The 21,310-nt window shown below is 38.7% G+C and overlaps 1 protein-coding gene across 9 annotated transcripts in view; it reads left to right on the plus strand.

The window, feature by feature from the left end:
* rap1gap2a (RAP1 GTPase activating protein 2a) overlaps positions 1-21,310 on the plus strand; it is a 73,347-nt gene that overhangs the window by 19,913 nt on the left and 32,124 nt on the right. For 3 of the 9 annotated variants that reach the window (XM_067506421.1, XM_067506423.1, XM_067506425.1), the window contains exon 1: positions 16,218-16,923. The exons of the other annotated variants lie outside the window; for them this stretch is intronic. In XM_067506421.1, the coding sequence (XP_067362522.1) occupies positions 16,796-16,923 (128 nt within the window). In that variant the 5' untranslated portion in view covers positions 16,218-16,795. Of the gene's footprint in view, positions 1-16,217; positions 16,924-21,310 lie in introns of those variants that run through there. 9 annotated transcript variants of the gene reach the window in all.

The raw sequence follows: 21,310 nt of genomic DNA on the forward strand, positions 1-21,310 counted from the left end.
GAATATAATTTATGATTTATATTTATTATTATACATCTAACATTTCTTTTCCATCGGATTTCTAGTAGAAAATGATGATAATGAATGTTATGGCAGCTTACTGCAGGGTAACTATAACTGCATTGATATGTAAACTGATAAACTAAATTTAATTGTTGTTACATTTTTCTGGTACAAAATATGAAATATTCCATAAATAAACAGTAAACAGACAACAATAAACAGTTGACAGATTTTTAAACATTTTCTGATGTGACCACAAGAGGGAGCTGACAGCATGTTTGTCTCAAGGTGATTCTCAGAAAACCAACACACAGAAAAAAATCTGTGCACTGTAATGAAACCATCAGTAGTGAAGAGCAACACTCACTAGAGGGAACCATTGTGTTGTTTTCATTCTTACTTAATTGGTGTCAAGCTCTGAACCACCAGTTAACATATCCACCTGTTGAAGCTGGATTCATGCTGAAACCCATTTACACTGCAGTTTCTGACTTCCTTCTAGTTAAAATTATCCAAAAGATACACATTTGCATCCCCGGAGATTATAGTTTAGTGACTATGAAAAGTAAATGTTTATGCCATGTTTAATTAGAGTTCTGCTTCTCATCAGAAATGAGCAAGGTGAAAGAATATGTCTGTGCACCATTCTGCACAGACTGTATCCTCCATCTAAATCTCACCTGGCAGCTTCTTAAATCCACAAGGCTTACAGGTGCAAGACCAATTTACCAGCCACACTGCATATAGAAGCTTATGGGGAGCTAAGGCTGTTGCCATGGCAGCAAGAACTGATGATCACCTAAGGGATGGTCCAGTATTGTTCATTACCATGGTGATAGGCCCTGTTTGTCTCACCTACTGCCAGACTTCACTGTCAGTGCATCAAAACATGACTAGAGATAAGATAATCTGACTGATGATGCAATTGGTTGTTCATGGTGACTGCAATGGGATCTAATCATTGTGGATCTAGACATTGTGTATATTCATGGTGTTGTCATGGATCAAGGAATAAGACATAACAGCACAACATGACTGTTGACATGACACCAGCACAAGCTATGTAATAAAAACTCTGCACCCTGAAGGAAAATTTTGATTCTTTCATGAACTCACCTGCTCTTAAATATATAATTACCAGGATGTCTTAGGATGGTTTATAGATATGGTGCAAAGAGACAGTTCCATTAAAGAATGATCATGGTGCTGTTGCCTGCAGTGGCAGGAGGTTCTGCTCAGAACAAGGTTGAATCTGATTTAAATGTTAAGAGGCAAAGGCTCAGACACTGAGGTACTACATGCAATGTAAAGGTAAAGGAAGATGTAATGGCTACATTGGAAGACACAGTATTTTGATGTACATTCTTTATCCTATTATATCATTACCCCTCATCTTCCCTTAAACCTAATTTATTTGCCTAAATGACCACTCTATCATAAGACAAAAGATACTGTAACAATTTATTGATCCCCCAGAGGAGAATCTGAGGTGTTACAATAGCAGAGCAAAAATTACAATAAAGATAAAAAAACAAAACAGAGAATAAGACCCAGCTAAAAAAAATACTGCAAAATACAGAGCAATATAAATAACAGAGCAATTTGGTGTTAAGTAGAAATATGAACAAGGCAGATGAGACAAAGTTATTATTTTGTAATTCTTGTATATGTACTGTCAATGTCATCTCATATCATAAAACGATACAAGTTTATCTTAATTTCCTTTTCGGCCTTCTGACAGCAAATTATCATTAGCATGGAGGCTAAAGCTTTCCATTAATCATGTCTCTTGATCACTGACAATGACAAATGTAAAAAGTACTTAGCCACAGAAAGCATTATATGTGCTTTCCTTTCTTTTTCTCAAATTTGTATTGCGACTAGTGCCAATGTGTGTGCTCTGCCTATTAAGGGACAGCCTTGTTACACTAAAGTCCCCCAGACAACCAGATGCTTCTTTGCTTTTGACAAATATTTACTTCATGCCTTCGTTTAGATGCTAAACAGACACACACGGACTCACACACTCAGACACACAGAGTAGCTGACAATCACACCATCTGGCCAGAGTGCTGGATGTTAAGGGCTCATAAAACAGACCCTCACCTGTTTAGAGGCACTGGGCTCCCTGAGCGACAGGTTGTGGAGAATGGGTAAACAGCATAGACACACTGCTTTATGCATAACCACACAATGGGATGTAGCTGTTCTTCTTCTGTCAATTTCTTCATCTCAACCACTCTCACTGACTTTCTTTGAGGATACAGTAACAATATAAAGAAAATTATTCTGCAAACCTGCTCACTGATCCTACAGTCACATACATGTTTTGCAAAATACACATCTGACAACTTTGTGTAACACTTTAACAATAGGCTTTGTTATTTAAAAAGTCCATTATCCACATTTGTTTCATTTGTTATACTGTACCGTGTATTATTTCTGCTTTACGACGTAAGTCAAAACTCTGATTCTAACTAAATCCAAGAAAATTAATTTCTCAGTTAAAGTGAGTGAGAAAAGTAGTGATTAATTATCAAAAATTTCAATGGGGAACATAGTTGCTTTAGATTATTAATACGCAATTTGACATTTAGACATTTTTATTGGCAACTGCGATATCACAGTTAATTATAGAAGGATATTAATTTTCCTTACTGGAAAACAAATAACATCATTTTATTACTTTGTCTGGAATCTATTTTTACTGCTACTTGACAAACAACCACCGTTCTTGTTTGAGTGTGTTATGTACACGCCAGTCTCTTGTTGTGTTTCTCTGGGCCTTTGCCAAAAAGGCTGGCAGTGTTGCTGTTGGAAACCAAGTAAGAAAATGTTATAAGTTATGGTCTTTGTGATTGCTGCCGTTACTGTGTTGTACACAAACACTTGACATAAGCTAGCGACAAATTACAGCCCATCTATTTAGTATCTGAAAAAAGGCCATTGGTGCTGTAGAAAGTGCAGAAAACAGACAATGATGATGGAAATGTTGTGGAGAGGCTTTGTGTGAATGATCAATTGTGACACAAGAGAGCAGGGAGACCATAATAGAGCAAGGGACAAACCAAAAAGAGGAGGAAACGTTCGCTATATTTTCTTCCTAGCACTGGCAAAGGTGCTTGTAAAAGACAACGCAGGAAAAAGTAGCGGGTGTGAAATATGGAGTAAGAAAAGATGGGATGTATTCGCTCCTGGGGAAAATGGCCCAAGCAGCAGTGAAAGAAAAGACAATAGGGGTGACAGGAAGGACTAAAGGTTTTAAACTTGGACCTCTGTGTGTTTATGAGACAGAGAGATGCAGGGAGTGAATGTCTTCTGTATAACTCTCTGAAGTCCAACACAAATATTAACAACTTGACAGATGGTGGAGCATTTGGTTTCCGATGATCTTGTCCACCCCTCTGATTTTAAAAGCACTTTAAAGGTTTCTATTAAACTATGATTTTTCTTGCTCCTCCTTTGCGTTTTGTTTTATCTTTTCGAGTCTCAGCGCATTCACTTTTCTTACCCGCTCCCTTTGGTCCTATTACTGCTTGAAAGTGGAGCCAAGGGAAAATCTATATAAAAAGTGCATTTTACTCCCATTCAGCTTTGTTTTACAGTATATGCACACACACCCATAAACACACACCCTTTCCCCCACAGAGCATCCATTTGGTACAGTGAACAAGGCCCTGTCTCGCTTCAGCAGAGCTAAGCTCAAACCCAATTTTCTTTCAAAGGAATAATTTATCTCCATATGAGAAACTCGCAGAAATGTCCTCAGCTTGCCTTTGTCTGCTTGACCCCTACATTTTGACTAACAGTGAGAATGATAGTGGCTTGTGTTGACAGATCATGGCAATTTACAACTGATGAAAATCAAATTGGGCGACATACTACAGAAGATTAAAATCTTCAGAGTGAGACAAGGACAATTTTGCGAAACTGACAGCAACTTGTACAAAACAATTGAAGGGGAAAAAAACTAAAGTAGAATGAATGATGCTATCAAAGCCATTCAAATTATTGTGGCTGTATAGTCATAGTGACTTTGACTGCTGACAATTGCCTAATGTTGCTAAACCAGTCTGATTGGAAAGAAGACACTGATATTTATAAAAGTAGAAGAATAATTTTCAAATAAGTTTTTTTTTTTTAATAGTAAGATCTTGAAGATAAAAGCAGCTACAGTCATTTGTAGTTGACAGACCATCAGCAGTTGCAATAGAGCTAATTCAGCTAATGGTGCATAATTGTTGGGAACGTTGCCTCAAGCTGACTTAATTTTATTTTATTTTTTTTACATTTTTTGCTTCTAAGCACATGTGGTGCAGGTGTGATGAGGAAGAAATTTAATTGTCTATGCAGGATTGAACACATGCAGTGATGCATATAGTGATGGGCAGCACTGCATAGTATGTGAAACTTTATTATACACCTGCATTGGTGATAACCTTCTCCAACTAACGTCTATAATAGGCTGCAATAGTCTAATGTTAGAAGTTCTTTCTATTCTTCTCTGCGCTTCCTCTATTTCTTACTCTTGGGTTGTGCATTTAAATTGTGTGATTTCATGTCTGAGGGTCAACCAGCTGTCAGCCGACATCCTACTCAACCAAAGCAAACTGAGAATGCAGGAAATTGATTTACCTCTCTGATGTTACGCATGACATAGTAGTCCCAGAGGCAAAACACAGAAAACAAAGGCATAAAGGAGCGGGGAAAAAACCCTGGTTCCTAAGTGATGCTACAGCTTTAAAACATCTTCAAGAGCATATAGTTAAGCTTCATTTGTCTGCTTTTGTATTCATACTTAGGCCTGCCAGAAATCCATTTGCAGTGATTATAGTAATCAGTGGTAAAAATGTCAAAACTTAGGCAGACACATTTGCAGGACTGTTTATTTTTGTGTGAGAGAGACACAGAGAGAAAACAAGATAAAATACCACCCAAAGCCAATTTGCCAGCACGTCACAAGCAGAGACAAACAATCTTGTTGCACACAGAGTGTGTAAAAATAATTGTCTGAGGGCATTTCTGTTGCAATGAAATGACTAAAGTAAGCAGGGGCCTAGTCAAGGCCAGTGTGCTTGGTGATTAACAAAAGACTGTCTGTGATTTGACACTGTAATCAACGCTCACAAAAGGAACGGAAATATCCCCTATTCATCATAGTGCCGCATCACTCACATCTCATTTCTCTGCTCAAACTCTTCCCTGTGACCTATCACTTACATTTTTTCTCCATCTCTTGCTTTTTCATGTTTGTCGTGTATCTCTCCTCTCCTCGTTTCAGTGCAAGATCTCACAAATGTTCCCACTTTTTCATTATTTTCAGTAGATGTCATTAGATCTTTATCGCTGCTCTGTTACAGTTTATAGCATCTTCTCTTCTAATTTCTTTTCAGAATTGCCAAGCTTTCTTTGTTGCCATATGGTTTGACAAGCTGCAAGGAGCTGCAGTCATGCGATTGGTTCCAGCAAACAAAGTTGTAAACTTGCACCTGGTGCTGATAGTCCCAAAACACACACTCTCAGCCCTGTTTTAGACATATGAGCTGTGCATGGTGTCCTCTGCATCTCCCCTTTATAGCCTCCGACCCCTGCGACCCTGACCAGGATAAGTGGTTTGGAAAATGGATGGGTGAATTAATAGATGGAAACACATCCTCTCCCTCCTCCGTAACCTCCCTCCATTTCCTCAGCTTCAGATTTTTATAAGACTGGACAGGAGCAGGCTGGTGTGTTGGTACACAGCTGTCACTGATGCAGTTATGTCAAATCCGTGATTTTCTAAGATGAAATTGGTGACTGCTTGAAGAGGTTTCAGGGGTAAGAGTAAATATGACATTGTTTCTTTTTTCCTCAGACAAAAAATAAAAAGAAATTTGGTTTTATATTTTTAGGTGTTTTTCAGTAATGATAATATTTAATATAATTAAAGTAAAATCATTAAATATATATTTTCTCACATTTGATTTGATGCCTGCATTTTTGAAACTAATGTTTTGCTCCTGTTTGTCTATTTTTACTAGATTAGAGATTCATTTGGTTCAAAAACATGTACCTTTCAAGAACCAATAAGGTCAGATAACAAAGACATATCATTGCATAATGTAAGATATTTAACTGTGCAGCTGCATGATCAATCTCACTAGCAGTAAAGTAAAAACTTTACTCCCATTTCTTCACCTTTTACAGTAAATTAAGACATAGTTAAAATGGCTAATGCCTAGTCATGGCCAAATTAAGAGAAAATAGGCCCCTGGGCACAGAGAGAAGAACCCCCCGCAAATTAGCCTTTTGTATTGTTTTTTTTATGTTTAAATGCTCTTTTGGACATTTAAGGTGTGTTTGGTCATTTTGCACCTCTTTTAGTTTATTATTCATCATGTTTAAATTGTTATTTGTCTTTTTGAAGTTGCTGTGCATATTTTAGTGGTCATTTTGTGTCTTTTTACTGAGCTATTTGAAACCAGAAATATCAAAAGTACCTTTATAGGTTCTGGCCTATAGGCCATCTTACTTCTCAGGTGCCTGTGCCCAGGAAAGCCTCTTCAATTATCAACAGTTCATATTTTCAATGTTTTTTTATTGCTCTTAACCAATTGTTGCTTTAAAATTTAGCTGATGCTGTTAATGATGAAATGAACACTGCTTGTGTGGAGTCTTCATTTGAGCCCTGCCCAGCTTTCCAATCAATACTGTGGTGACCATAAGACTGACAAAAATAATGGTTTTTAGAGCATTATAGAAGTAATATTTGAGGGCAATATACCATAGTTGGAAGGTTTGCTAACATGTAAGGCAACCGTACTCATTGTATTAAACATTCATACACTTCTATTTCTGAATACTGCTGTCACATAATTCTTGCCACTACAACATGTCACACCTATTTGTCCTACTGATGGATCATCCATCTGACACCGCTTAGGACGCTCTGGGGGCAAGAGAGCAGTTTGTAATAGCTGTCTAGGCTGTCTTTGACATGTGTGAGTTGGGGGTGTGGCGTGCAGCTCTTGAATACACCTTGTTCTTCTTTCCCCCTTTGTTCAGCTCTGAATCTCACGGGATGACTCACTGGTCCTATGGTGCTTCATCACACATGACAGACACACTCACACGAGCACAATCTCCCAATGACAGCTTTATCGTCATTTCCTCTTTAGTTTATTGCTCTTATTTCCCACAGCTGCGGTCAAACGGAGTTGGTGTTTGTGGGTGCACATGTGTGTGTTACGTGTGCACATACAGTACATTTTTACAACTCTTCATGAACTGCAGTGCTGGATGTCTACACTGACTCATCTGTGCCCGTCCAAAAATCACTCAAGTCTTAATGTTCACAAATAAATGTTTAGTGGGAGATGCAATTACTGCCAAATCGCTGCCACGTAACAAAAAACAATTCAAGATCCCAATGTTAATAAGTCACAACACTCAAACATTCAAGCTCAAATTAAAGTAATAAAACAATAATTATATGTAAATTATCCTTGCTGCAATCTGTTTTACAATGAAATGGGACAGCTGTGATCAATCTTACAGTTGAGAACAGCTTTTATAGTTATTGCTTTAAAGAGATGATGTGTATTACTGACAAAAAAGATAGTGACCAACATGAAACAAAGAAACAAAGTCTCTCAGCGCTGGATTATAGTCATGGAGAGTAAAATATTTAGTGTACATTTCCCTTAAGCAGCTGGTGGTGCTAACTTAGTGTAAAAGTGTATAGGCAGACTCTACACAAAGACTTAACCTTGCCTATTTTATCACATCCACACACCTGGCCAATCGCCATGTGAGGAGGCCGTGATTGTTTGATAGTTACAAAAAACTATGAGACGCAGTCCTTTCACCGTTAGAATTTGACAAGCACTTTGTTTAGAGCATGCCAAGGGCTTTAGAGCATGACTACAGCATATCAGTATACAAGTATAGGGCTGCTATTTCACTGCAGCTCGAATCTGCTGTTATTTATTTTGGCTCATTATAAGTTTGACTTGATCATTCATTCTGCACTGACCAAGTTTGTTCCAGGCCATGTAAAACACAGATTTGTCTTCAGGTTCGTACAGTATGAAACAACAGATTTTAATGGGCTTGCATTCTATCTGTCATCTAATCTCACTTTTTAATGTTTGGCCTGTGTGTATGTTGACTGACACACACCACACATTCTCTCCCTCTCCTCCCTCTCCATCTGTTGCCTTTCGACAAACACATGGTGTCTTGTTTTGGCGACTCAGCAAGGCCTCCAGCTCTGTGGGCTACACACACACACACACACACACACACGCATGCATGCACGCATGCACGCACACACACACACACATACATGCACACAATACATATACTCCATCTTTCATGTATTGTTGTCTGTGAGATAAGAGGAGTCAGTGGCGGTTTGAAAAAGATAAGAAAATGAAGCAGATGCCTCATGGGACATTGAATTCATAAGCAAAGGAAACAAAGAAATACCAACTGTGAAGTTGTAGCCTTAGAAATGATATATGAGCGGTTGCACTGTGGTCCGTTCACTTGAGGCCATTCGTTCTGTGTCCTGAAATTGTGCCAATGTATTAGCCTGTTCCGGAGAGACATTGAGAGAATACACGGCAGAATGGAGGCATATAAGAAGCACAGAAAGAAAACGAGAAGGCTGATGAGAAGAGCAAACAGGCACAAATAATGTTAATTATAGGCAGAGAGATCCTGAGAAACACAGGCCCAGAGTTGGATCGACAGACAGATGAGTGAGTGGTTTTATACAGTTAATTATTTGGGTTCAACATCCATGGAGGGAGACAGGATGAAACTTGGCACTAGCTCATAATGAGTCCCATATTTCAGTGCCAGGCTACTGCCTATCACAGGGAGGTAAGTGAGTCTAGGAATACAATTGCTCATTAAGGTACACACATGCAGAAAAGGCTTTTGTATATGCAGCAACACAAAAGTGCTCACTGTTTGTTCACCCAAATTTAAATAATAGATGTTCATCTTTATGCAGGATTCGAAAGATTTGCGCAGTATCATGTTTGACACTATTTCAGTTTGAAACATTATCTGTGCTACATTTGTAATTCTACTAGATTAGAAACACAGACCAAGAATGTAAAATCTGGACTTGATTTCAAAAGAAGTGCTGCCAAATAAACCAATTAAATGACAAAAGTAGCTTTTCCAAACTATTGAGCTTCATGGGAAGTCACCATTGGAACAGCTCATCAAAACATCTTACTCTAATAATGCAGCATGATCCACTTCTCCACTTTTCACCTGACTGCTTTGATGAGGGTGATAACACAACATGGAAGGAGAAGCTATAAAAGGCTATGTTGGGGTCTTATGGTTGCAAACACAATATTGTATTGACATATTGTAGTCCAATTGTAGTAAAGCTGATATGGTCAGTTAGTTGGCAAATACCATAGTTTGCACATCTCACAGATGGAGAGTTACATACAGTAAGATTAACCTATGAGCTGGGTTACTGTACAGCAAGTTTTAGCTTTGGTCTCTACCAACTCCTGAAGAAAATGTCTGGACCACTTTTGAGATCTTTGGATGTGAAATAAAAGCTCAACATTTGGATATTTGTCCTCAACATTAAATAGTCATTAATAAAAGTCTAAACATCTGTCCATCGCGTCAACACTCCAGCATGGGTTAAATATCTGGATGTCTATTAGAATATATTTTAGACATTATTGTATATCAAAAAATAGACAGACCCCTATCACTTTTTAAATTTTATATTACAGCCTGATACTACAATCGTTTAAATTCTTTTTTTCCCCTCAATAATGTACACTCAGTGCCCCATAATGACGAACTGAAAACAGAATAAAAAATGTAAAAAAATTTTTATGTAATATGTAAGATATATTATATATATATATATATATATATATGTCAAATATATCATTTTGGCTACTCAGAAGGACCCTTTTTGAATGTCACATAAAGTACATGTTCATTGTACAGGCTCTTGTTTAATGGGCATTCTTTTGGCTCACGACTAGATTCAGTTTACCCACACATCTGACCTGCTTATGAACTTCATGCTGTTCCATGCTGTTAATCTTACCAAAAATGGAAGCTGACATAGGCCTAGCATGATCTGCTGAACACACACACACACACACACACGCACACACACACACACACACAGGAAATACAATCAGTTTGTGAAACAGTAATTACACTAATCAAGGTGAGATGTTCCTGTGTTCACTGTGTTGTACAACAATTTCACAGCACATGTTCTTGGCTATAGTTACTTGGTTATACAGTTCAAGTGACAAATTTTCCTCCAAACTATATCATACATGCATCATGTTTAATCAACGCTTGAACCTTCATCTAAAACTTCATAACTGAGACCCCAGAAAAGAGACTAGGAGATGAAGCTTGTCTTAGGTTGTGAGAAAGTTGGTGTAGCGTTACCAGAGATGTAAGCTGATATACAGTAACTGCATTACCAAAGGTATAATCCTATTGTAACAAGGAAATCCAGCTACGTGGATGCAACAACGTGAATAAGGGACTTGCTTGTTTTCATTTCACTATATTGTAGGTAGGTTTTCCTTTTTTGTCTTGTGTCACATTCACATTGTTGCATCCATGTATCTGGATGAACTTTTTTATCATCCACCTACCTGCAACTCAGCTTTATTTGTCTTTTATACACCAATTTCACACCAGTGTTATAACTTGCTTCTAATTTTCTAAGAAAACAAGGGACCGATGCCTAAAAAAACCCTAAAAGGGAAAAACGATATAAACCTCAGGAGAGACAATTTGAGGCAAGCCCCTATTCCCCCCTCTGTGCATGTTCCGGACATTGTTTACGAGCTGTAGGTGAGGAAAAAGGCAGAGTCAGGCATCCGGCCTCCTAATAATTGAACAGCCATAAGCGAAATATTATTCTTTGTGAAATTTAAGAGTTTTTACACACTCAGGCAGTTTTTCAAAAGCCACTAAACAAAATCATCAGCAACTATGTAGTTTTTCTTCAACAACCTTGAAATTTGAGCAGAAAATGACTGACCCAAGTCATTAAAGTGTCTTTGAAACAGCAAAATAGAGCTTGTATTCACTTTCTGTAGATTGTCTACACTACTTGTAGTCCTGCCAACACCAGTGCTGAGGCTGCCTTTTACAAGGTTTTGTCGCCTATTGCTGCCAATTCTGGTTATGTAAAGTCTTCACCACCAAGCTGAACTTAATGCTTCCCATGTTACTTAATATGATGCATGCTGCAGTAAACCTATCTTAAATTAATAATCCACCCTCTTCTGTGGTTTGTTTTTGTACTTTGTTGCTGATATGGTATAACAATGATTCATAAAGCTTTTATATTTGAAAACAGCTGTCAAGTCGGTCTCGAAAAATCCTCAGTCACATTGTTTATTAATTTATTGCTGCCTGCAGAGGAAATGGGTGGACAAAGAGGAGTGCCACCCAGAGACACTCAAATCTTATTAACAGTAAACCAAGACAAAAAAACATCTTAATTGGACAGAGAAAGGTAAGAATGTGCTGTCCCTTTCTTTTGATCAGAGTACACTGACTGCCTTTATTTAATTATTTTTTTTTAATTTACCTACTGTGCTCACATACATAAAGATCCTTAAGTGCCCTTGAGCCTGTCATTGCCTTATTGCTTTTCCTTCTTTTTGGTATTGTAGCTACTGTAATGACCACTGCCTACTGTTAACATACCATGCTGTTTTGGTGATTGGCAGTTCTCTCACATTCTCATCGTCTTAAAAAAATGACAGTTGCCTTGCCACTTAATTTACCCCACCCTTTGACAGGTGTCATTGTATCAAGATAACCACTGTTATTCTCTTCCCCTGTCCTTGGTTTTCTTGTTGTTAGTGACTGAAGCTGGCTATTTTAGTTTTTAGCAAGCTTTACTCAAACAGGAGGCAAATGATGCACTTTAGTTCTAGCTATAGTGGTGTATTTCCACTAACCGAACAGGATGTATATTGAACTGAATCAAAGTTAACTACAATGCCCAGGATCATTTCAATATGGGAACATGTGAAACAGTACAGTTTTACCTGCACATATTACTCAGGTTATACAGTACATCTCAAAAAAAATTAATTGCAGGTCATATTAGTGTGTATGCAGTGAGGGGATATAAAAAGGAGGTGTGATACCATCTGGGACTAAATGGTAGATAGCCATGGACTGGAGTAAATTGATGCAGTTAATCAGTTGCAGATAACTGATTATCTGAACAGAACATGTTCAGCTGGTATAATAAAATTTAGATGACTTTCTTCCAAAAACCACTGACTGTGCAGATTAAAGGGCAAGTCATTCTGTTCTGTATGCAGGTGAGCAGGTTAGAGGTCTGAAATCTTGCCTCATCCATATGCATGTTTCTAAAGATTAAAAAAACTTTTTTCAAATGTGGTTTCTTTATCTTTTTACTGTTTTTCCTACAGAACAGAGGCTTTTGTAATTACATTTGTGTAATCTGTTGTAGTTTGCCTTGCAACCCTGTTGATAAGCTATAGTTGGAGGAAAAAGCAAAGGTTAATGTAAAATTACAAGTGAGAAGGAGCTGGAGAGAGAGAGAGAGAGAGAGAAGCAGCATTGTAACATATAAAGACAAGAGCAAAAGAAACAGAAAGGATGTTGCATAGGAAAGAGGACGGCACCTCTAAAACACCTGGAAAATATGACCCCTAACTTTAAGAGCACTTTTTAATATTCTTTACAAAATAAATAGAAATGAAAGATTTTCGGGTGAGTCTATCCAAACAAAATGAGAATTCAAAAGACAAAAACATAAATAACATTACTGTATGTTTGTATCTTTTTAGTTACAGAGAAGATGGTTGGTACAGAGCGAGTCTGACTTGCTGCTTATAATTACAGTGATTAAATACCAGTTTATTGCCATAACAACAAATGAAAGTCGCACTAAAGTGACACTACCACCAGCACACAAACAGATTATTTTCATCAACTGGTATTAACATGACAAACAGAGCCACAGCTCATGAGGTCTTTTAAGAAACCTTTTGCATGTCAGAATCAAACAGCCAAAACACAGCGGGAAAGAAAAACAGAGCCATTTATGTTGATGCCTGGCCTCACAAGGCACATTAAAAGCAAGTGAAATAAGCTTTGTCGACTGTGTGCAAGCAGTCAATCCACCCAGGCTTTGAATGTAGAGATGGCACTAGCTCAAACCCCATTATGTCTGAAATACCAAAACTTGAAAACCAATGTTCTTTTCTTTCTTAACATAATCAAAGTCTATAACACATTTGAAACCACATCAAACACATGCAAGCTCCACACGTGAGTTAATCAGTTTTTGTGGCACATTTGCATTTTCCATTTTAAACTTTGCCGTTTCCTCATAAACAGTAGACTTTTCTGCTCGGACCACTTTAAATCACTGCATCGTATACTGTGGGACCCAGTAGATTAGAGGGGTGGGAATTAAATTGAAGGGGAGAGTGTAACTTTGTGCTGGTGTGTTTGGGGGTGAAGTGTGTTGGGCGGTGGAGTGGTTACTCTGCAGCAGCTGTGAAGGTCATTTTCTCCAGCGAGCTTTCACTCGGGTCAAGCATTCTGTTTGCACGTGTGTGTGTGCGCGCACGTGTGTGTGTGCCCTGTAATAGAAAGAGCTGCAAAGAGAGGTGACGTTGGTAGACTGGCATCTGTTTGTTTAGGAGACACTTGAGAAGCTGTGAAGTGACAGGAAAGGCTGCTTGGCACCAGCGAGGTTCATACGAGTTCATGTGCAAAGAAAGTGAGACAAAGAGAGTTTGGAAACCATGGGCATTTACTGTACATGTGAAAAAAACTAACATTCAGTCATCATTGATTTTCCTATACAACCAAAATAACAACTAAATAAATTCTGCTTTCCATACACATGTATAAGGTTCTACCGATTGAGCCACACATTGTTCTACATAAACAGACAGGAACTGAATTCCTAGTAACGTGGGGGAAGTATTTATACTGTAATTCTGAGATATATATATATAGTTTCAGAGGACATGACTGAATCATTACTTTTTAATTATCAAGAGACTTTTTTAGTTTTAGGAATTGAGTACATATGGATAGAGTACTCATGACCCCTGACAAGCATATTGTTAAAATACTTTTTTCAATATATTTCATTAACAAATTTCATCTGGAAATGTCTGCAGTTTTATTTAGACTATATCTGCTTTGAATAGGTTTTTAAGCACAGGGGCGTACTGGTACACCTCGAACAATATCACACCTGTGAGTTGGTGTGTGAACATGTGTGTGACAGAGTGAAAGAAAGAGAAGAGAGAGGAGTTGAAAGAGACTGAGTGGTGTTTGTGTGTCTGAAAGTGGATAGATACAGGTGCCTCGTTCTCCGCTTGATGACGCACAATAGGACCCAAGTGAAATGAACAGTTTTGCAGGTGTGAGTGTACTACATGAATGTGTCTTAACAGTTTCTCATTTAAGAGTCCACTTAAGGTATCGGGTTGTTTGTTTGCTTCCACACAAGCCTTGGGAAAATCCACAACTGGTTGGTTGGCAGGAAGGAGCCATGATGGCAGATTGCGTCAATCAAAAATCACAAGCTGGAGTTTTTAGAAGTAAATTTCAAAAAGAGCAGAAGGCAAAGATGTATTGGATATTTTTTTGGGTGGGTGTCAGGGGGATACAACCTTGGGGGTCCTGTGGGCAGATCCTCTGACAGCTGAATGGTTGCTATGGTGCTGATCACACAAGAAAAGCTAAACTCTTGTTTGTTTCTCCTCTTTCTCCAGCTTAATCGGTTTTCTAGCTGCCGCTGGACAATTATTATAGCAACTCAACTACTCAAACGTCTTTGTCTCTCGTACTCAATGATGCATATGCATAATTATCCTCTTGATAAGGAGTCTGAGTTGCTTCATTTTAGCAGTTGAACAACATTCACCTCTTTATTACTGGTTCCTCTTTAACCCAGATGAGCATCACCAGATACGCAACGTGACTCATTGTGTGTTCTTCTGCTGTGTCAGGCTTTTGTTGCTTGGTAGGTTTCAGGATGTGTCCTTTTCCTAATCTTTACCGACAGACTAAAAGTTTCATAGTTCACATAATTCAAATGAATGAATTGATAATTTGTTTTATTTTGAGCATGTTTCAGTGGCCAGGGGAATATATGTCATCAGAACATATCCAATACTGCACACAGGCTTTACAGTTGCTGATCATCATATAAGGAGTGAATTTACAATGCATACTGCATGTAAGAGAAAATATTTTTATTAAAGACAACAACAGATGTCTCGTCTGTCGGCAAGAATGCAAATAAGTATTTGTAATGATGTCAGACTATTTCTGTAATGAAAAAAGCAGTGACGCAGGTGAGATAATGAACAAATCACAGAACAAAAGAAATAAACAGTCAGCTGGGTAAATGACCTTAATGTATGATAGAAAATGCTGCTAAAATGAATTCAACTAGTCACTCAATTAATCATTCAATCATGTGTTTAGACACATCAGTTAATCAGTTGATTAGCTCACTTACAAAACACAGAGGAAAAACAGGTGGCCAAAAATGGAAACATAACACGTTAGATCAATATATTCTGGGAAGATGTGGGTTTCAGCTCTGTTTACTGAACTGTGAGGCAACTGAAGAGGAAATCGGCTCTGGCTGGAGCTGGGGAGAAGAACTAGCACACTTTTTAGACGAATACAATAGAAGAAGAAGAATGGACAACACAGTTAAATTGCAGAATTTATTGACAGTGATAATAGGAAGGAAAGATACATTCTGTGCACAGAAGAAAGCTGGTAATACTTATTAAAATTCTGTTTATTTCCTTTTTATTCCTTTCATTTTGTGAGGTTACTTTTCAATTCCAATGTCCTTGGCAACAGCACAGCAGGCAATGGGCTGATAAACCTGTTTGAATTACACTCGAAGGGGGTGCAGAATATGTGTGTGAGAGAGAGAGTGTGAGTTGGTGTGAGTGCCTGTGCTCAGAAATTAAATCATAAAATCTAGCACAGATAGGACAAGGTCAGGGAGACTAACATAAAATTATTAACAAGGTAGAAACAAGGGCAGAGAGCGATACAGAGAGGCTTACAGTAGAGGAGGAGGAGGAGGAGGTCCCTGCACAAACTCCAGCCTATCACACAGGCATGGGCCGGGCTCAGACGTAAAGAGGGAGGGAACGGAGCAGCAGCTGACACAGAGGGAGAAAAAGCAGAGCATGCTAGTGAAGGAGGGAGAGCTGGGAAGGTAGAGGTTGGTAGACAGAGAAATGCAGTGCCATAGAGAGTGTGTTGGCGAGGCTGTCTGTAGCGCAACTCTTCATCCTCTCAACACGGAACATGATGTGTTATGGAGCTATGATGCACCAATTTATTGCAGGAGCAGGGAATGCAGATAAAAGCTGCTCACCTTGAGTCCACCAGTACAACTCTGGACCTTTTGGGAATACAAGAAATGCTCACTGATAACACGACCAAGAACAACAAAGAATTGTTCAGATCTGCAACCTGGCAAAGCAAAAGTGGTTCAAGAATCTCCAACTTTTGGATTGGACTGGTACTAGACCAATAATTCTAGGCCAGAAATCAAACAGGATCTTTACTTGTCAGCTGTCTCCAAACCTGCACAGGTCCAAGACTGTGGCATCCAAAGCTCACACTGGAACCCCGCAAAGCCACGGCCAAGCAGGTGCCGCAGCCCAGGGACCCTGGAGCCAGCCTGACCTTGGACCGGCTATCACCGGAACCCATCCTGGAACCATCGGAAAGGTCCAGCATGTCTCAGAACAGTGGACGTTTCCACAACAAAAAGGCTGGCATTCGGGCTGCTGTGATCCTGATTGGACTCCTCCACAGATCTCGCAAAGCCAAGGAGAAGGAGAGGGAGAAAGAGGAGAGTGAAGGGTGGGTTAAGTGTGTACTGTCATGTTGTCTGAGAAGACAAGCGTGCTGGGTGGATGATGTATGGTTTAAGGACAAGCAGACAGTCTGCAAGTCTGCAAACTGAGGTTTCAAAGAAAACTTTAATATTTTGTAATGTCTTTGTCATTCCAGAAGCACAGGGCACTTTAAGCTCTGTATGGTTCAATGAGTTTGCTTCTGCAGTTTTATTATAGGTCCTATTAGAGTGTGCTTGACTGTGTGAGTGTGTCTTGTTGACCGCACTTGTGGTGTGTGTGTGTGTGTGCGGGCGTGCGTGTGTGTGTGTGTGTGTGTGTGTGTAGGTATACATGTGTGTGGCTATCTGGGTCAGTGGAAATGACTGACGAGAAAGACCGAGAAAAGTACTGAAGAGTGTACAGTAGGTGAAAATGGGGGGGTCTTAGTGCTTTTGAAGAGCAAACAAGAGAGGCTGATTGAATGGAGGACAGACGCAAAGCTGAGGCAGAGAGAGAGGAACATGGATAAAATAAAGGCAGAAGGGAAAGTACTGAAGCTGAGATATATGAAGAATAAAAAGGAAAAGTTGCTGAGCAAGGTTGAACCTTGTCCACTCAATTATTTGGTTCTTTCTATGGCCAAAAAAAGCATCAGTGTTGATGCATGTAACTGGTTACTGGTTTATCCCTTTGGCATATGAGAGGATGCAGTCTGAGCACATATGTGTAGACTTGGTGAACGGTTCAATAGTTGAGATGCAAATGCCAGAACATAACAGCATACAGTTTCAGACTTTCTGGTCAGAAACATTACAATGCTGGATAGGTAAGCCTTGGTTAGCCACATAAGAAACCACAGCTTGTAATTTTTTAAGAAGAGGTGAGAAATATTAGAAAACCTCTAAACTTCATGTCGAATAAAAAAGACAACGCAAAGGACAATAAACTCATAAACTAAAACAGTTTCAGAATTCGTAAGGGTGAATTATGGAGTGCGATAGGGATCAGTCTTAGAAAGACTTATTTAATTTGTATATGAATGACCTGAGTACAGTATCAAAAGTGTATATTATTTGCAGATGATATACTTTTTTCAGTGATTTGGATGTTCTGCTGAATGAATGAGTTAAACTCTTGAGGACTATTTAGGAAGTCATTAAGATTCCTGGGAACATCCCACCTGGTAATAAACAAAATGTAAGGTTGGCAGTTCCCTGCCACTAAGCCTCCCATCGGACAGAGCGGATTTGGTCGACTTTAGCAGCATGTACAGTATAGCTAAAGTGGAAGTGTTTGACTTTTCAATCATGGGCGTGAGGACAATTGAGAAAAGAGAGGGCGTTTCAGATTAATTTTGCTTGCTCACACACTTTCATAGGACTGTTAAGAAGGTTAAGACTTGGGTTTTATGTTTAGGATTAGAAGGAACTTTAGGTCAGTAAAAGTAAAAGTTGTGGTTAAGCATTTAGTTGTACATCTGATGTGCAGCACTGAATGCACTTTGCAACTGTGTTCTAATGGACTGGACCAAAATAGGCTGCACCAAAATAGACTGTAACTCACTTTGCAAATGGTGATAAGTTTATCTGACCTCTGTGTTTGTGTGTGTATGTGTGTGTGTGTGTGTGTGTGTGTGTGTGTGTGTGTGCATGTATATGTCTGTGTGTGTTTGTTGTGCATATGTTTTACTTGTAGATAGTGTGAAATTAACCACCAGAGGTGATGGTGGATTAGCAACTTTGCTAATCGGGGAAACACTCCTGACCTCCTGGGGCCCATAAAGCTGTAGGTTCATTGTGTGTGAGTTGGTTGCAGGAGTATTTTTTTTCCAGCTTTAGGAAACACTCTCGGCTCCACGGTATATACACACTATGAGTTTGAGGAGATCAGTAGGGTGCCAGCAAATAATTTGTTTCCCCTAGGGGTCTCTGGTGAATTAATCCAACTGTGCCTGGAGGCGGTGATCCTTTATGAATGAAAAATACTTTGTCACAAAGAAGTTAGGGAACACTTGTTCTTAATGTTTCCAAAATGCTTTGCGTGCGATTTATGATCGCAACTTTCTTTTTTATTGTCTCATATTAAATGGCATGACAGTGATGGAGAACATAAATCTACTACTGTCGTTTCTGTGGTACATGTTGATTCAACAACAATTGCAAGCAGTTTAAACAAGTCTTTTTCCAATGGGTGGATGTGGTTCGCTGGATTGCACTTTCTTCTATAACTGCTATTTATTGCAACTGGTGTCAGTAAATCTCAGGTCTATTAAAAGGGTTTATCCTGACAATGAATACAAGGAAAACAGATTTACAGACGCATTGATACTATTAGTCCTGAGCATTAATAACTACATAACAAGGAGGGAAACATGCCGCAATATTGAGTGTTTATTTGATTTAATTTTGCACTGCAGCATTTTTTCCACAGTTTTATGACTTAAAGACCAGGAACAGACACACGAGCACAAGCTAATACATAGGCATCCTTTTTTTGGTGTATGTTCTGTGTATTAGTTTCAGTCTTTATCTATACACTGATAGACCCATAATGTATTTTTGCCTTTATTAAGTTGGAGCACAAGATCTGCTGCTTGTAACTGAATGTTTATAGGGCACTCCATTCATTATCGTTCTCCCCAGGTTATTTATCTCGAGCTGCTGTGTGTGTGTGTGTGTGTAGCTAAGCATGTACAGGTTTTGAGATTCCTTACCCAACAAGTGCATATGTGAGGTTATGGTTACATTTCCATGTTGGTTTGTGGTTGGCAGTTGGTGGGTGTTTGTGTGTGTGAAGAAAAAAATAAATCTAAAACTAATTTATGATGCCAGAGTGTTTTAGAGAACTAATCCATAATCACAACATGGGGCCCTGTTTACATGCTGTGTTGTACCCTTCAAAGATCCAAAGCTTTTAATAACTCAGTTGAAAACATGTACAGTACCATCTAACAGCAGGGCATGCTATGTCCCATGTATTTATGGACATGCTTTAAGGTCAGTACAATGTCAAAGTTACATAAAAACTAAACATGAATTTGTTTTGCAAATGTCAATATTTATGAAGCATTTTTGGTGGTGGTACATTAGCTTCTGTTGATACACGAGCTATACACAATAATGGCACAGGAAAAAGCAGCACCTTCATTTTAAATTGGAGGTTTGAGACTCAGATAAAATGACAGGTAGTAGCTCAGTGTATTAAACTGATTCACTGTAAATCTGTGTCCAGATGTAGAAACAAACTGCTAACCTCATTCGCTATGTAAATTAAGGTTCAGTTCCAGTGGCTACAACAGCAGGTCTCAAGCAGATGCTTTACAATAAAAGACAAAATCAGTTCTAGTTGCTTACAGATTGGATAGGGAGAGGTTTATGTTTGTGTATGAACAGCTTATGAATGTAAAGTTTTAATGTGGTATCACACTTTTACATAAAACCTACAATAAAACAAATACATTTATTGGGATACATGTTAATATGTTGATATGTTGACATGTTTTTAGTCAGTTTTCCACAAAGCTTTTATAAAGGTGAAAATAATTTGTAAAAATCACAAAAAATAAACATCATCTACATTTTAAATATTTCAAGGACGTTTGTAGTAATTTGCATAAAACCCTGATTGGTGGAAATTATTTAGTGTATTTTAATTTGGAGATGGTAAATTGTGAATGGTATATGGCCACTTGTATAAAGCTTTAATCCAAAGCACTTTCCAATGTTGCTTCTCATTCACACACACTCACCAATGATGGTGCCTGACATGCAAGGTGCTCACCTTGCTGACCTACCGGGAGCAACTTGGGGTTCGAGAAAAAGCCAGTGAATGTCAAGTTTTCCGATGCCAGGCTTCACAGAGACTTCACTTCCATATCAAAATTAAATGACTTAGAGAACGTGGAAATCTCTTCTACAGCTGATTAAGTTTTAAATACATGTATGCACTTTAAGGGAAGTGTTAGATGAGAAGACAGACACAACCAACAATGAGTTTACTCATCCCAGCTGTCACTGGGCGAGAGATGGGGTACACCCTGGACAGGTCACCAGTCTATCTCAGGACCAACACAGAGAGACATACACAGACAGACAACCATTCACACATATGGGTAATTTAGCAAGCACAGGGAGAACATACTCCACAGAGAAAGGCCAGGGATTCAACCTGGGAGCTGAGACGTTCTAGCTGTGAAGCAGTAGCACTAACTATTACTGTTTTGTAATTATTTATTTTTATTATTTTTTAACTTAAATTTAAAAACATAAAATGTGTTAAGTAGCTGTAATCTGAGAGTGACAACAGGCCAAGGGTAGCCAGTCTTTATGCTGTGCTAAGCTGAACTAACTTGTCAAAATGTAGAAATGTTATTTCTTTAATCTAGCAGGTCACATTGACTGAAACGTCTCCCT

The sequence above is a fragment of the Channa argus genome, chromosome 6 (genome assembly GCF_033026475.1).
Source record: "Channa argus isolate prfri chromosome 6, Channa argus male v1.0, whole genome shotgun sequence".
Taxonomy (NCBI): domain Eukaryota; kingdom Metazoa; phylum Chordata; class Actinopteri; order Anabantiformes; family Channidae; genus Channa; species Channa argus.